The sequence below is a fragment of the Pinus tabuliformis genome, chromosome 4_2, assembly GCF_031772625.1.
Source record: "Pinus tabuliformis cultivar Carrire ecotype Pingquan chromosome 4_2, CPIR1, whole genome shotgun sequence".
Classification (NCBI taxonomy): Eukaryota; Viridiplantae; Streptophyta; class Pinopsida; order Pinales; family Pinaceae; genus Pinus; species Pinus tabuliformis.
In genome coordinates, this window is record NC_142304.1 from 595,327,204 (window position 1) to 595,345,335 (window position 18,132).

Consider the following 18,132-nt stretch of genomic DNA (forward strand, 5'->3'; position numbering starts at 1 on the left):
GTTAAGCTCGAAACGATCTTAATCATGAGGTCTCCTAAAATGAGTCGATATAAATGACTTCAACGCCTAGATAAAGAAAAACAAACATATTTTATTAAAAATATATATATTTTAATAGATCACCTACTTCCAATAAATCCTAATAAATGACTTGAAGCCGAACGTATCTTAAATTTTAATTTCATGAATATTGAATATTGCAGAAGTAGGTTTTAAACAATTTACGACGTATTTTGATTACTGTCAAAAAATTAAATGTTATACATAAACAAAACGGGCGCTAACAAAGGCAGCATCATTTCGCACAGGAGGATGCTCTGTTTCTCAGCAGTAGTTTCCTCACCCTGCACTTCCCCAGGCAATGGGTCATTTTGCCAGTATTGAAAAACCGCGTATTGATGAGAAAACCGCTCCAGCACACTAATTCCCTACCCTGGTAAATTGCTTTTGAGCTCGATCTGTCTGAGCTGGGAAACCGCTTTCGATTTATCGCAAAGGACGGAGGCCGGAGTCCGTACTCAAAACTCGCTGTTAATGGAAGCAGTCAGGATTTCTTTCTACTAATTTTCGGCTTCAAGAAAGCCTTTGTACTATGAAATGCGGGAGCTGGGCAATGGCTGCGACCAAGTTTTCTGTTAACTGATGTCAATAAGCTTGCCGGCAACAAAGGCGGTATCGAAACAATGCGCAAAATGAAGGAAGGATGATTTTAACGGTTTTAGACTGTGGCTTTCTGCGATTTATTCATAAACGGGGAGCGGATGGCCAAGCGCGTTTATCAAGTCTGGAAAGGCAGTAATGTAATGTTATACAAACCCTTATCTAGAATTTTTTTTCCGAAAACTTGTAATGGCAAATTTACGTAATGCTAGGTTACAGTAATGAATTATTGATCGCGAATAAACTCATGCATTTTGTGGAATGCTTTTTATTAATGTAATACGGTATGCAAATTCCTGTTAAATAGTTCCGGATGAAGACTGTGAACTGCAGCGCTAAACATGTATAAACTGCAAATATTTGAGTCGGCTGTACTAAAAATGATTGTTTACGAATCATTTACAAATTATTGATATTTAGGGCTATTTCTTGTGTTGTAGATGTAAGGTGTTCTAGCAATTTCTGTTCTGTATGTGAGTGGACTTTGTCTAAATATTCATTGGATCGAGGCCTATGTAGGATATTATTTCTGATGGTCCAGTAGATTCAAGGTTTGAATTGATGCTAAGCGTTACAAACAAATAAAAAAGAAGTGCAAAAAAAAAAAAAACGAAAGTGATGTTTGGAGTTTGCTACATCGCTTTATGGCATCAGAACGAGCTTAGAATTCTGAGCAAACATCCAAGGTCCACTTTGCACTGCCTGTTTGTAGATTTTAATAATGAACATGTTTCGGCAGAATATTTTCAATTAGGATTTTTTTGAAGTAGATAATTGGGTGCTTTAGGAGAGATAAAATCATAAAAATTGGCTGAAAATTTCCTTAGTAGAAAGCTCAACCGGATGCAGTGCAAATACCGGCAAATTCTTTCTTAATTAAACTTCTTCTGCAAGTGGCCCTGAGCTTGCATTTTTGCTGATTGTTTTGGCCGAATTTGTGAATTTGAGAGTTTTTAATCGAGGCAAGTAATTTTTGCAGACTTGTTCTTGATTATCTCTGACAATGAAAACTTTGCAATGGCAATGAAAGGAAACAGAAGGTTTCAATGCAGCTATACAGTAAACTTTATCTGCAAAATTGGAGCAAGTTAGTATGATCAAGGTTAAATATATTCAGAATGCTTTAAGAAATGTTTGGAAGTCTTTTTCTATCACATACTTTGGCATGCCAATCATATTCCCCAATGAGATTTGGCTGCAGTAGAAATCTACCAAGAAAGGTGATCTACATCCTCCTCCTGCCATTTGGTCTAAGAGCAGTGGTCTGTGTTGACATAGTCATCATGGCATGAGAATTTAAGGCTTGTAATGTCTCTATGTTAGTGACTAAGAAATGGGACATTATTCATGGCTTGTAATGCCTCTATGTTAGTGACAATGAAATGGGACATGATAAGTAAGAATTCAAGGTACGTAACGCCTCTGTTACTGACTACGAAATGAGACATGTTGGCTAGGGCATGCATTTTCCAAATCTGCATGTACGGGGACACATAGATTTGTGGGCATGCTAGCCTTATGTGTCCACAAGTTTCCTTTGCCGGATGTCTGACCCACAGATGTTGGGCATTCATGCCTCATGTGCCCTATTGTATTTGATGTTAATTTTTAGGGCTAGATTGTTCTCTGCTGTAGATAATTGCATTTTCAAAATTTTTCATCATTTACATATTACATTCACCCCATAACATCGTATCATCATTAGCAATTATGTGGAGAGAACTATAAACATCAAAAATCTAGTGGAACAATAAAGAACAACAGAAGAAAAGCATACACAATAGTGACACTAAGATTTACGTCAAAGACCAGGGCAAAACCCCACAGGGGGAAAACCCAATCAAATTCTTCATCAAATGTTCAACTAAGATATAAGGTACAATAAGAATGAGATACATACATCAAGCTTTCTAGGGCCAACCCAAGTCAGTTCACAACTGCGTTTGTGAATTGAACAATCTGATCTCTAGAGAGCCGCTGCCATACAAGAAGTAACATCCATGTCATAAGGAACATCATCACTGTTACATGAGTTACCATACGTCCTTGTCCATATACTGCCACTGTCATACTGATTTGAGCTTACTGTCATCATTAGGTCACTTCCATATCTAGCGTCACAACCATTCTAGGTTTTTGCCAAATCACCGTGTTAAAATTGGCAACTAGGGCCAAACTCCATGTGGGAAAATCCAGAAATGCCGGAAAAGCTGGAACTGCCGGAAAAGCCAGAAAAGTCGGGAATGCTGGAAAAGCCAGAACTGCCGGAAAAGCTGGAATTGCTGGGAACAATCGGAACTGCCGGAACTATCGGGAACTGCCAGGAACTGCCGAAACAACCAGAACATCTGTCTCCGAAGGAGAGCAACATGCAAGGGACAACTAACTAACATTGGGACAGTGGTATGGTACTTAGCAGCAAATACACCAAGCATGCAATATTACAACTAGCATGCAAGGGACAACTAGCATGCAACAACAAGCATGCTAAGGACAACAAGCATGCTAGGGACAACAAGCAAGCAAGTGACAACAAGCAAGCAAGGTGTAGCCAACACATAGGTCAGGATGGCAACATGGTGCAACAATGGCACATAATGTAGTACAGTGATGGGTACAGTCATGATTAATGAAGCGTGATGAGATGTAGTATAGTGATGATGGGTGCAGCGTGGTGAGGTGCAGCATGATGACGAAATGCAGCACAATGATAGGTGAAGGAGTCACTTTGGAGAATTAGTTGAAGCAGTATGTCTTCAACTGATCTCATGTATCATCTTCTTAGAGATGATCTATGCTCTTATCTAGATAAGTCAAAGTGTTGACTTCTGTTGTAAACTTACTATATCTCTCTCTCTCTTTGTTGAATTATTGAAGAACATATAAGAAGAATTGATCAAGGGTTTCCCCACATTGGGGTTTGTCCCTGGCTAGCGCCACATCTTGTGTCCTCTTGTCTTGGCTTGTCTTCTGCGAGTTTATGTTCTATTTGCAGTTTACTTTAATGTTGATGTGATTGCTAATCTGGAAAAGATATGAAGCTAACTGTGAAAATTGAAATAAATTGCTCTAAGCATAGAACATACCTAAAATTAACACACTGTCAACAAGGTTGCTTGCTTACTGTCATATATCACTGAATTACTATCATATAGATTACATCAGGGTTACTGTGCCATATCACTGTTATCACTGCCATACAAAAAATCATTCGACATGTCAAGGTCACTACCAATTACATATATAGGTCACTCTCATCATACTTTTATAGATCTAGGTTACTTATATAGGGTTACTGTCATAGTGACTACACTGCTGTCAATATTCATTTCATTCTTGTCATATTTCTCACTGTCATATACTTAACATATACAGAGAACAAGCCATCGAAAGTAGATGCAAGCCACAGTAAATATACATACAATATTAGTCATAGAAGCGTGGCACTGATAACTATACAAGCTGCATGTAATGTCATTTGCTGCCAATTCAATTTGATGCTACAAAGTAATTCCACTATATGTGAGCGATGCCATTGTGCATAGAGAACGATGCCACTGAGAATTATGGCGCGGGCCACTAGTATAGTAGATTGGGCCACATAAGCGATCCACAAAAAATAGAACGAGTCACAAACACGATCCACAAAAAAATAGAATGAGCCATAAACATGATCCATGTTGGTTTTTGGGTAACATTGCATGTGCTCTAGCTCAGAAATTTTGTGGAGGGGCTAGAACACATGAGATCTCCAAGACCCATAAATCGTTTGGTGAAATTCCACCCAGATTGTATTTTATTAAAATAATTAATATTTTTAATGGGCGTCTAAACTTAGGAAAATTAAAATATTAATGAGTATTAATGAAAATATGGGTGAGAAGCTTCTAAGAGACGAGGATCAGTCTAATTTAATCTTAGTCGTTGATTAGAGATTAGATGATGACCATTGAGTTATCGACATGGGAAAGTATAAATGGAGGCTTGGGGTTAGTTGGAGGAGATACAGAGAGGTTGAGGAAATCGATTTTCTGAGGTGAGAAGTTCTCAGGAGGAAAATCGATTGGGGAGATCTTGTCGTTGAGGGGCAGGGATAGTTCGGGAATACTAACAGAGAGGCGGAGAGAAGCTTGTGGAGGCAATGTAGTAGCCAGGAGAGTTGACATTGGGCCAGTCTGGGCCCATGTAGCCTTGACGCAGAGCCAGAAGGGCCAACACAGAGGGAGAAAGTTGCCTTCCTCGCAGAGAGCCAAAATTGTCGGGAACTGTCGGAACAAGTGGGAAAGATGATGCAAAGCTGACATAGAGCCACAGAGAGCTCCACATAGGCCCACACAATTACTGCGAAGGGGTAGCGCAGTTATAGTCGGGGCTAGCTAGTTTTGCTACTAGATCAACCGAAATTTGCTGGGTGAAGTGAGGTAAAACTCACTCAGGTTTTCCGCCATTGTATTTCTTTGTCACTGGTTTGCCGGGAGGGCAACCAACATTTGTATTCAAAACTACTGCTTAATAATAGAAAACCCTCAGAGCTGTTGCACCGGTTTTCCCGCATTGGGTTTTTCCAGGGACATTTAGTCCAAAAATAAGTGTGTCCTTTGTTTGTTTGTCTCATTTATTTTTTTAGTACTTGATCTGTATATTGGTGTAGGTTGCAGTGTATTTACATTAATATTTTCCGAATATTTATGAAAATAACTTGTTAAATGAAGAACACAAGTAGGTAATGCAAATCAATTTATTGCAGTAGGATTTATGACTTGTTCGATTCAGAAATTTTCACAATCCACAGAAAATAGAATGAGCCACAAACACGTTCCACAGAGATGCTAGATCAAGCCGTGAAGAAATACAAGTGAGCCAAGGAAACAATGCATTCCACTGCAATATATCGAGCTAAGGAAAAATGCGAGCCACATGACTTTAATAAGAGCCATAGTGATATATCGCATGCCACAGAGAAGTTCAATCCATAGAGAAGTAGTGAGGCATTGAAATGAATAATGATCCATACAGAAAAATTTTCGAGACACAATGAAGATAGTGTGAAATATAATGTATAAGACTGAGCCTCAGAAGTAATGTGAAATATAATGTATAATACTGCGCCTCAGAAGTAACGTGAAATTCTGCTTCAGAGTAGAGACGAGCTACCACGAAAAGATTTGAGATCCATCAATGAGAATAGTGCGAGCCTGCCACAGAGTATCTACATGAACCACAGAGCCTTCGAATCTCAGAGATCCACGAGCTACAAAATGCAAGATCTTTGAGATAGAATGATAGGGTATTTATATGCATTTTCATGGATCGAATGGGTGACTTTATCTGAATAGTTGACTTGAGTTTGTCAACGTAACCTTTTAATTATAATATTAAATATATTTCCTTTTATAGTTGCATGCCCAAATAGTTTTGCCACAACCTATAGTAATAGGAGTGCCAACCATATTATTAATAATATTTATCCTTAACTAATCTTGAAATTTCTCTTTGGGGCAGTAGGGTTTATCATGGGAAATTCATCCCATAACTGCCCAAATTTCAACATTTGACCCTCAAAACATAAAAAAAGGAAAGGTGTATAGATATTTCTCAATGTGCCAAAAAATGTGCGCCAATGTATCCTCATGTGTGCTTGAGTAGTCCAAAGCAAAGATATTGGTGTATGTGCATACTAACCTTCATCTTATATGTAGGGTGAGGGGATAGTGGTTGAAGGACAAAGATATGGATTGTATTTCTTCATGATATGGGTATTAGATGCAAGAGGGTGAGATATAGCCCATGAATTGTCACTCATGAGAGTCTTCTATGAATATGTCATTGGCATTCCATCTACAATATATGATAGCATATTAATATAATGTTTTAGTTTCATGATTTAATATTATCTTTGTAATACATTTTGATTGCAACGAATCAAAAAACTACAGACTCTTCGACTCTTGAGTTTACAAATCTGTTATTGATTCTATATGCATGATTGTTTATTCTTATGTGTTTGATCACTTAATATAATTTTGTTTTCTAAATGTTGAAAATGATTCACATCTATATATATATATATCATATATATTCATGTATCCTACATGCCTTGTTTTTGGGGTCTATGTACCCATGTTGGACATTCGAATCCCTTTGCCCTTGTGTCAACATGTTAGGGGACTATTACCGCTCAATCTAGCAGGGGTTCTAGGAGGGGTTCCAAAGGGAAAATTACAAGACCAAGTGGCAACAATGGGACTAAGACCCATTGTCACCTTAGTCAATGTCCCCTGCTCTTTACGGACTTTCACTGGCGGGAGGAGTCTCGGTACGAAGGAAATCACTAGAATGATGAGGTTAATGATTAGATATAATGTGATTTCCAAAGCCCATTCAAAAGAGAGGCTCAAATAATAGGTTGCTTGTCTTAGAAGCAAAGGAAGGGTTCTCCAAGAAAGGCTTAATGGTAGGAGGTCTAGACCTAGGTGAAAGGGTATTCAACACAAGGAATGCACCTAGATCAAGGATTCCTAGAAAAGGGAAAGGCCCTCTCTTAGGGTTTGTGAGATAACAAGCATGCAATTGTTTCAGACCATAAGAGAGACCTAGGTGATCCAAGCAAGACCTAGGGTTCAGGATGATCATCAACAATATGACTAAGTCAAGCAAGGAGGAGAAGAAAGGGTCAATGAAAGATGAACTTCCTTTGAGTTTTGAATTGTAAGGGCCCTCAAGAAGACCCTTTGCGAAGATACTTTAGATGATTTTCAGGGTGCCAACGAAGGTTTGAGTTTTCTCACAATTTGACCATTGGAATTGGCTCAAATTTGGAGGAGAGCTAGAGGAAACATCAGCGCAAAACATTGTCCAAGCAGTTTTGTGAGAGCTCTTCTCTATTGCAATTTACACCAAGCCCTAGTAGGTTGTCTAGGTTTAGGGCTTAATTTTAGAAAAAGGGAGAAAAAGAGAAGGGAAAAGGTTTGATCACCAAATTGGCTTGGACTAGTGCCTTGTCCTTGGGCTATGGAGTCTATGTGCTTCGAAATTTGGCCGAAATCGTCTTCAAGGAGGCTAGAAAATGATGCCCTAGCAAACACTCTCTAGCATTTACTCACTCAAGATTTATTTACTTTCATGGAAATAAAACAAATTCTACTCCACTAGGAACATTCATCTACTTATTATCAATAAGTAACATGCACAAATTTGCATTCTAACATTCTTTTACAATGATATCCAACAAATAGGTCACGAGAGAACAAGAGCTAGTTGCATAATTTCCACACATTAGACATTCTTTCATAAACAAAATTTCCTTAGCAAAATTTACTTATGAGCTAACAAGAGATATATCCAAATCCAAGATCAAGAAGATGGCTCCAAGAGAATGAAAATTTCAACTCCAAAAATATGGAAATGCATCAAGAGATCTCCAATAGGCAACTAAGAAAGAAGTGCGAAATTCTCAAGAAGAGATATCCAAGTCCAAGTGACAATGAGAGATCAAATGATCCTCTCTTGTATTTATATGATCCTCCAAGGGATTCAAATGGCCTAATTATGCCTAACAATGCCCCTACAATAAAAATAATGTGCAAAATAACATTCTTTTGGTGACAAGCCCACCAAATAGCTGCATAATATGAAAAATAAGCCTCTAAAGAGGGTCGAAATGATAATAAAATAGCTAGGAGGGCCGTTGGAAGGCCTAGTAAAGTCCCTCGTGTGCCATAATGAATAGGAGGGCTCCAATAACAGTGATGAAGGGGGTGGTCCCTTGATCTCCAAGCAAATGATTTGCGGTGCCCCCAAGTGGTTGTGGGGACACCAAAACATCGTTATGGGTCTCCAATTGAATCAAACAAGCATGTATCCCATCTGCAAGGGCATGAACAATGATGCAAGCCCTCCCTTGTTTCCCATGGTGAGACAAAACCCCATCTAGGCCCTGGATCAACTGCCAAGTGTGTGGTGCAAGTGTGTAGTTGGTTGGGCAAGGTGGTCTAGGTGCATCATCATCATCAAATAAGTTGGACACGAGCGAGTAATGAATGGTGCCGAAGGATCCTATGGCATAGCTATCTGTTGTTTGTTATAGTGTAGGCCCATGGCTCTCAATGCACTCCCTACAAATGCCAATATGACCCTCTGGAGGGCTTGGACCCTGTATAGGGAGACCAAACCCCAAGATGAAGACCTACCTGCAATCCTGTATAAGATCCAATGCGTGTCTTCACCTTCCAGTACAACAATTCATTAGCACAATTGAGCAAATGAGCTTACAAATCATGGAACCAAGTGGACACTTCATAGTGGCATTGTTAAATTTGGACAACTAGGTCCAAACTCCATGTTCTGATGCTCAGATTAAGAGGCTAATATTTTTGTTGGATTCCTCTTTCTGAGAGGTGTAAAATCCATATAAAAATAGTCTTAATCCGATGAGCAGAACTTATATTTTGAATTTATTATTCTTAATAAATTATATGTGCAAAGGTCAGCCAGTTTTGTAATGTAGGCTCACATGCCCAACAGATGTGTCACACACCCTCATTGATGGATATATATATACAGGAAAAGTTGGAGAGAATTTGATCACAAAAAAAAAAAAAAAAACATCTCACATCTTCCTCTCTCATCCTAAAAAGTACGAGCTACCTGGAGGACGAATTTCAGCCACACGTGGGAAGGACGAAGAGGATTTTTCTGCTGCTAGGGTTTCTGCTGCCAGGGTTTCGCAAAAGTTTGACCAGCGTTGACTTTGGTCAACGCGTGGTCCAAACACGCTGAAAACTTGTGGGAGGTTCGATTTTTGAAGGCCATACTACCTGGCACAAAAATCGAGGTCAAAGGGTTGACCATTTTGCTGCTGCGTTGACTTTTAGCTTGCTGCCCCTGCGTTGACTTTTCAGGACAGCGTTGACTTTTGTAGAACTGACTTGGGTTGACTCATCTATTGGTTGGAGGGTTGTTGTGACACATGCTGGGCTGGCTGACCAAAGGAGACTTTGCTGGTTGAAGCATCCTGTTGACCGCCGAAACAAACACATACATTTTTCTTGTTTCTGATTTGTCTTCTGTAAGATCTGCTTATATGTTCTATCTGCATTTTGCTTATCTACTTGTATGATTGCTGTGAGAAAAGTGAAATTGCTCTTAGCATAGAACATCTACAAAACTTTACAGGCATGCCCTTCCGTAATGGGCTTTAGAGTGTACAAGTGTCTCCAAGTTTAAGAAGGAGGTTAATCAAGGACCTGTTGCACATGTTTTGTCAAAGTTCCAAGGAAGCGGAAATGCCCATTTTTTCAACATGATCGGGTCATCTATCAACAGTTTACATGTGGTTGTAAACCCATTCGACAAGTTTTATGATGTAAATGATCCTAGCAAGACTTTGAGTATATGTAACAACCTATAATTTTGAGGACAAATTTCATCCTAGGAGGTTTTTTAACCTCGTTGATTACATGTGATTCTAGACATGGTTAATCAAGAGAGTTTTTTCTCTCCATCTTAAACTCCAAAGCTAGGGTGAAATTTATTGTTGGAATCTTAGGTGAGTCCTAGTGTTTTTAGTCGAGTTTGATGTAAAAGTGATTTGGGAATAATTTAAGCTAGTTGGCTTAATTATTTTATTACAAATCACTTGGTCTACTAGATCATATTGTGTCGCAAATGGTTTATGTGTCTTGAGGATCTAAGCCAAACGTGTATTCCCCCTTTGAGGGTTGTAATGTAAAATCTTATATATTAGAGGGTGGAAAAATAATTAAATCCCCCCATGTGTAAATTAATTAATTATTTTGGCAAAATAAAATTAAATCCTAAACCAAAAAATTAATGAATAGAGTTAAAATTAAATTGTCTTAGGAAAAATAATTCTTTAAGTGGAAAAATTTGTGGGTCCTAAAGGAATCAAATTTTAAAGGTCCTCCACCAAGGGAATATTGTATTGTTCAAGAAAGTTTGGACCCTTGGACCTTAGTGGTTAAATCAGTGAAATTTTTGAGGAAATTAGCTCAAAATAAATAATTTTGAGTTAATAAAAATGGGATTAAATGATAAATTCATTTTTTTTTCAAAAATAAAAAATCAAGGGCCAAGATTAAAAGATTTTGAAGTGTTTATCAATGGCCAAGATTATTTTGACAAGGATCAAAGAAACTAGCCGTTATTTTTCCACTTGGAGTATAAATCTATAAATTAGAGAGTCATTTGAGTCTCTAGCATCTTGATCTTTGGCTAAAAAATTTCGGCTGAAGCAACTTTGTAACTATTGTCTCACTAGGAACCATTTTTTCACTCATAATAAAAACTTTGGGGTGCAATTCAAGGTGTTCTTGCTTATTGATTTGTGGTATGTGCTGACTATGGGCATCTCTATGTTGTGCTGAATATTGGTAAGATTTGTTTTTTCATTAGATGGAGATAAAACCATACTATTGATAATTTTGGGCTAATATTAGGTGGTTTGATTCCCCATGTGATATAACAAACTATTTTGAGGGAAATTCATAGTGCTTGTAGGTACTTCATTCCTTGGCCTCCAAGTTCACAAACATGGGCAAAAGTCACTATTGCTTGAATTCCAAATATTTATATGGTGGATTAAATCTTTGCTAAGGCTATAGTATACATTGGGGTTTCTAAAGTATTTTTAGCCATTCTTCAAAGAAAAAAACTGCATAAAAATATTTTCTCAAAAATTTAAGTTTTTTCAAAACCCTTGTATATTTGTAAATCTTGTAAATAATTATGTAGATCTAACTTGTAAATTATTTTTTTCTGATTTGGGTTTTGGGGATTTTTAGTATTTTGTATATATTTGGGGTTTGGGTGTTTTATTTTCATTTTTGTAGGTTGGATCAAGAGATCAAGTGGAAGAAGAACTAGATCTAGGCCCTTAAGGGTAAGATCTAGTCTCTAGACAATTTTGCAGGGCTATTCACTAAAGATTTTGCCGCAAAATTCAGATTAGAAGAAGGAAAAAATTCTTTGAGACAAGTGTTTCAGTTTTTGGCCTCCCCAGGATCAGATCCGATCCCTCCAAGCCCAACGTCGCCCCTAGATCCCCCAACGTCACATTTTTAGGCCCTTTTAGGGTTGGCCGTAGCCTCTAGGGGCCTCAACTTGCCTCCTTTACCCTAAACGACATCCTTTTAGGCTTGCCGTGGGCTTTTTGGCCCTTAAACCCTAGCATTTTAGCTTTTTTTCCCTTGTGTCAAGCCATTGAGGCTCCTCCTCCTTCAACGTTCCCTTGTGGCCTTCTCTATCTTTGTTGCCCCCATTCTACCTTTCTAGCCTCCTTATCCCCAAACGCTAACTTTCCTTGGACTAGCGTTGCCTTTTTTTTGCCTCTTTTGCCCTAATCTGCCCTAAAACCCTCCTTTGGTTTTTTAGCACTGAGTACTAGGTGGTTTTGCAGGTTTTGAGGCTCAAAAATTCTATTTTTCAGGTGGCTACTTGATCCCAAAGTTTCAACAAATTTTGACCAAGGGATCTTCAAGGCCTTGGGCCTAGGGTTTGACCTCTAAACCCTATTAGTTTTATCTCTGATTTATTACAACATTCAAATGAATAACAGTCAAGCCCTAAAATCACATACTACATGGTCAAAATTGTCTAAAATTGCAAAATTTTCATTTTCATGAATTTTGGCCACTTGGGCACCCTAGATCTAACTTTTATGCTTGTTGCACTGCATAACTGAAGTTTTTCAGATCTGAAATTTCTGAAGCATACACTTAATAAGGGTCTAAAATTTGAAATTTTCAGTTTTCGGTAAATTTTCCTATTTCTAGGCAATTTTAGCATTTATTGTAACTTCATTGGCTCACTCATCTGTCAATTATTCACTGCCGTAGTAAATAGATCATACCTGAAATTTTCTGAATCACACCCTAGAAAAACCCTAAAAATTGATTTTTTCAACTTGGGTAAATTTTACTATTTTTTGGGTATATTGGGCATTGGTTCTGTCATCACTAGCTTGCTAATCTATGGGTCAATTTGTTGTTGTAATAACTTATTACAGATTGAAATATTATTGAATACATCATCATAAAGTAGGCTAGACACATAAATTTACTTTTGCTGGCCATTTGAAAATTTTGTACTTCATATGTTGAACAAATTTCATAATTTAGAGTGAATTTTCTACTGTTGTCATAACACTAATAAGCGTTGATTTTTTTTGAAGTACTACTGTTGATTAACTATACTATTTAACACTTGTGTGGTTTAATCTAAGATTGTAAAATTTCCGGAATTTGGCACCTAAAACACTCCTACATTTAAGCTCTAGATCTGATCTTGTGATCTAATTGGCATCTTTGAATCATTCTAAGTCTCGACATTTGAGTTTTCATTTGGTTATCTTGAATGATGATCGATTTATCTTAAAGTAGTATCGAACACTGTTGAGAAATTGACATTTTCCATCTTGTGAGAGTTTGTTGAAACTTTGCACTTGTGTCTTTAAAGTAATTTATCTTGTTCAAGATTGTCACCTCATCATTATTAAGTATTCTCGCTATATCCTAATTCACACTAAGTATTTAAGTAACATAATCAATCTTAACTCAAGACAATTTCACTCATAATCTCGTGCATAAGCATCCTAGATCTAGCTTGCATTAAAACTTACCTCCTAGGATAAGCTAGGTTGATAGAAATCTAGGGCAACCCTTCTCACCTAGCTTGAGGGGCTTGGCAACTCTTTGGTGGTTAACATGGTGACCTTGCAGTCGTCAGAGCTACAGCCTCTGTAGCGCCGAAGGCATTGGGTGATAGGAGTGCAACATAAGGTATCGTTAATCAAGCTGTAGCTTGCAACCTATTGCCCTCCTTCCCACAACCTACCTTGGAGCCCAACTTAAAAATAGGTAATGGAAGGCCATACTTAGATTAGACATATAATTAAAATAAACCAAGATCATTGCATCTCACATAGGTCCTAGGACTTGCATATCACATAAGTTAGTTAATCATTCAAGCAACGGGTGTCCATTCGGTTATTTGGTTTCAATTTACCATAAGCAAGAATTGTGACTCCATTAAGGCATTGGTCTCATAGTTAAAATCTAATCTAATCATTAATCTTACTAAATTTAACCAAGTAACTAGGCCACTCATCCGTGTCTCCCAAATAAGTTGGTTCCCAGCTTGTTTTCCTTCACCTCATTCCATAAGGACTATCCCCCATAGCTTGTTGATGGGAGACAACTAGAACGGAGTGGGCGGGGATCAGAGTGATAGCCCCCGCACTGAATAGTTGCCGCGGTGTCTATACAATCTGGGCGACCACAGGACCCTATTAGATGGTTTCATCCTTTAGGGGAGTGACAGGTCCATGGTACATCCGTCATAGGGCAGGGGTCATGTGATATAATGATGGAATGAAGTGGGGCATTAAGGGAAAGCTCCAAGCCCATGCCATGCTACAAGGGTAACTATGATGAGGGAAGCCCACACTTGGATGTGTAGATGCAGGGGGGAGCAATCATGGTACATGAGTTGCCCCGACCTTTGTTTTTCCACCCTTCTTCATATGTGTTTTGCTTTTTATTGATTTTTCTTTTTATAACTGCTCGGGGCTCCTTGAAATGAAGGCATGATGTGTAAGATATAGTAGTGATCACCCCCTTAAGGTTAGACAGTTCATCGCCCACTAGGGGTTGGGACAATCATGGGTTCCTTAATGATGCAGGGGGCTCATATAAGGACGCCCTAGGAACCAGGGTGATGGCCATAATGATAGGGGGTAGAGCTCATTTTGGTTTTTTTCCATGTGCTAAATTTCGATGTCCCGACCATCTTTTGCATTTTATGGTACATTTCTTGTTTAGAGTGACCAATTTATGCTTTTTTTTTTAGCTGCATCAACTTTCGGGGCATTGTTCTAGGCTCGACCCGAAGTGTGGACAAGGGTAGGGGGAGGCTAACTCCTTGTGGACCCAGTGGACAAATGTGGACCTGGATGAGAAATATGTGGAAAGGGGTTACAATGAGCGGAGGTTAGCGATGTATGTGGTGTTGGGAAGCGGGACTACGTAACCAAAATCGAGATTTCCCATGTACTGCCATTCCTAAAGTTAGTAGCCCACAAAGGAGATCCCACATGACTAGGATACAAAGACTAACAACCAAATTGGGCAAGGGGACAAGAGTACGGACCAAGCCCATTCTTTCTGCTGAATCCCCCCACTACTCCATGTCTAGTTGTGTCCATAATAAGTAAGAAAAAATACCCAATTACATAATGAAAAGCCATACCTTCGGGGTTGGAAGGCTTGTTACCCACCATTTTGTGGGTGATATCCCTAGGAGAATTTTTTTCTCCAAGATTGTCCTCAGCCGACATCCAACAACCACTTACAACCAACAACTAGCTCGTCGTGTCATTTCTTCGCCACCTGAACCAGCCATGTGACCTCTCACCCATTTGCCATGATCGTATGTTTGAAAGTGTTCCGCCTGAACCTAAAGGTATGCTTTGTCATTTGGTAATTGAGTATTGCAGCCTGCTTATCATGGACAATTTTGGGCATGGATTATGGGGGGATTCTTCAGAAAGAGTGGGCTAGGTTTGTGCTCTTGTCCCCTAGACCTCTTTTGGATGTTAACCTGGGATCCTAATCCCGTGAGATCTCTTTTACTACCCTTTGGGCTTTAGTGATGGTACTACATGGGAAAACCTGATTTTGGTTTCGTGGTTTCGCTCCATCATACATATATATTACTCCTCTTCCACTCATTATAACCCTATTCATCATTTCTCCCACCTGGGTCCACATTCCTCCACTGGGTCCACATAGGGTTAGCCTTCCCCTTCCCCTTGCCCACACCTTGGGTCAGGCCTGGAATGATGCCCTGCAGGTAGATGTAGGTGAAAAGAAAAAGTAAAAGCATAATTGGCCGTGTCCAACAAGAAAATGTACCACAAAATGCAAAAAATGGTCGGGACAAACACATTCAACATGTGGGCAAAAACCAATACATGAGCTCTACCCCATCATCATGGCCATCACCTTGGTTCCTACAGGCTCTAGATGAGCCTCCTTTATCATTTAGGAACCCATGATTGTCCCAACCCCTGCTGGGCAATGAACCGCCCTACCTTAAAGGGGGTATCCACTGCTATATCTCACACATCATGCTCTTACCCTTGAGCCCCGAGCAGTTAATTAAAGAAAAATCATAAAATACAAAAGGCATATAAAGAAGAGTGGAAAAATCAAGGCCGGGGCACCTCATGTTCCACGATTGCTCTATCTTATACATTATATACCCAAGTGTGGGCTTCTTTTGTATTAGTACCCTTGTACCCCAACATGTGACCCAGGGTTGCCCCTTTCATTCCCTGCTCCATTCATCTCTCCATCACATGCCACCACCCTTTTAAAGGATGTACCTTGGACATACTATCCCCTTTAGAAGTAGAAACCACCTAATAGAATACTTGGTTAACCCCATTTGGAGCTTGGAGACATTAGCACATGCCAAAGCCCATTATGGAAGGGCATGCCATTATGAAGTCCCCACCTGTTGCGCATGGTTTGCAAGCTCCTTTAGTCAGTTTCCTTGATGACTTGTTGTACTGGAACGCTAGGGGACACATTGGATCTTATGCAGAATTGCAGGTGGTCTCCATCTTGGGTTTGGTCTCCCTATATGGGGTCCTAACCCTTCAGAGGGCTACATTGGCATATGTAGGGTGTGTGTTGAGAGCCGGGCATCCACAACAGTGGACAACACTCCATGGATCCCCATAGATGTTCAAAGATTGCTTGAGAACCTATTGGACAAGGAAGATGCACCTGGTTCACCTTTGCCCAGATAGCCCCACAGTTTTACCATGCAATTGGCGGATGACTAAGGACTTGTCGCTGATGTGGCATTGCTTACACCATCATCTGAGCCCTTACAGATGATCTACAAGCATCTTCGACTTACTTGGAGACCCATGAGGTCACTTGTGTGCTCTGACACCCATTGGGAGCACCACATATTTATTATGTGGAGAACAAGGAGCCAACCCCTTGTCCATTACTTTTGGAATTCCTATTCTATTAGAATAATGTTGCTTTAGTGATTAATGTTGTTTCTATTTTCTGTCTTATTAGCAGTTTCTTAGACGAAACTTGTTGTTTCTATTTCTTAGTAGAAACTTGCTGTTTCTATCTATGTAAATACATTTGTATTATTTATTGAGCTTCATAGCTCATTGTAAATTAATTCAATCCATTCATTGATTATGGTATCAGAGCTCTGGTAATTTTTTCCAAAATATTCTTTTTTGAGAGATTTCATGCTTCATTTTGAAATTTCTGGTTTGTGCTGCCGCTTCTTTCCTCCTTGTTCACGTTGCCAAGGATCATTTGGCGATATTGCGTGGCTAGTTTTGTGGGTCGTAGTGGGTATGCTATCGCTGGTTCCAGTTTTTTTTTTTCACTGTCGTGGATGCCTTCTTTGCTGGTGCTTTCATTGGCCATTGCTGTGTGCTTGGTTCTTCGTTGATCTACATCGAATAATGCCGTGCTTTTGCCAGAAATATTGGATGGTCGAGGGGGGGGGGGGAATGGTCAGGTATGGTTTGAAGTTTCCAGTGTGTAATTGTCCACATTGACGGGCAGAAGTCAGATGGGGAAATCATATTCCTCCAGTTTCTGGTAAGCCGTCTTCTTTGACTCACATCGTTGAATCAAAGAGCAACAATAGATCGATAAGAAAGCGGCAATCAATATCGAACTGCGGTGACATATGGCCTTGCCAATTTACGGGACGCTGGCTTACGAGTATTGAATCGACATTGCCGTGACCGAGAAGGCATAGCGGAAGTAATTGGGTGAGTTCTGGTCCGCTGTGGTTTTGGGCAAGATCATTTTTCCAGCTAGAAAAATTTGGCTCCACGGAGGCAACAATCACATCTGCACCCGCTTTTCTCAAAATATTGATTATTATAATAGCGTCTGACCAGTACCAGACGTAAAGCACTCGCTCTATACAGAGATATTTTCAGAACTCCGCGCTTAGAAATAGATTCGGAGGTTATTGCCCGTCTTGTTGTCGGCGGTAGGGATGCCGTTGAGACAGCCGTCGATAAAGCCGTAGAGAAACAACGACATTTTTTTGGAACTCCATATTCTGAATTCTTTTCTATCAGATATTTTTTGCTCGATGCAGTCTAGCAGATACTTTTTCTCTATGCAGTCTTCTGTATATTCCTGTATGTGTATCGTGTTGTAATGTGAGAAGATGCAGAGAAAGGAATATTATACACTGAAGTTTGAACATTGAAAGACATTAATACTTGCTGAGGCATACACATTCATTCTCAATCTAGGTAGATGTGTGAGAGAGTTTGCGGCGTGGTGGAGCATTTACGGTAGATAAAGTAACACGTATCAGGTTTGAGTATCTTCGTTTGTTGTGTTTCGGGTGGTGTTGAAAGCCCGTGGGGATTCTTGTCGGGTAAGTTGT

General features: G+C 39.4%; 1 protein-coding gene across 4 annotated transcripts in view; it reads left to right on the plus strand.

The window, feature by feature from the left end:
- Nucleotides 1–204: 204 nt before the first annotated feature.
- LOC149170704 (protein S-acyltransferase 8-like) overlaps nucleotides 205–18,132 on the plus strand; it is a 404,753-nt gene continuing 386,825 nt past the window's right edge. For 3 of the 4 annotated variants that reach the window (XM_089423992.1, XM_089423991.1, XM_089423990.1), the window contains exon 1: nucleotides 205–800. In XM_089423992.1, coding sequence (XP_089280118.1) covers nucleotides 762–800 — 39 coding nt within the window. In that variant the 5' untranslated portion in view covers nucleotides 205–761. The remainder of the gene's footprint in view (nucleotides 801–18,132) is intronic. The other variant, XM_089423989.1, reaches the window with a different exon arrangement.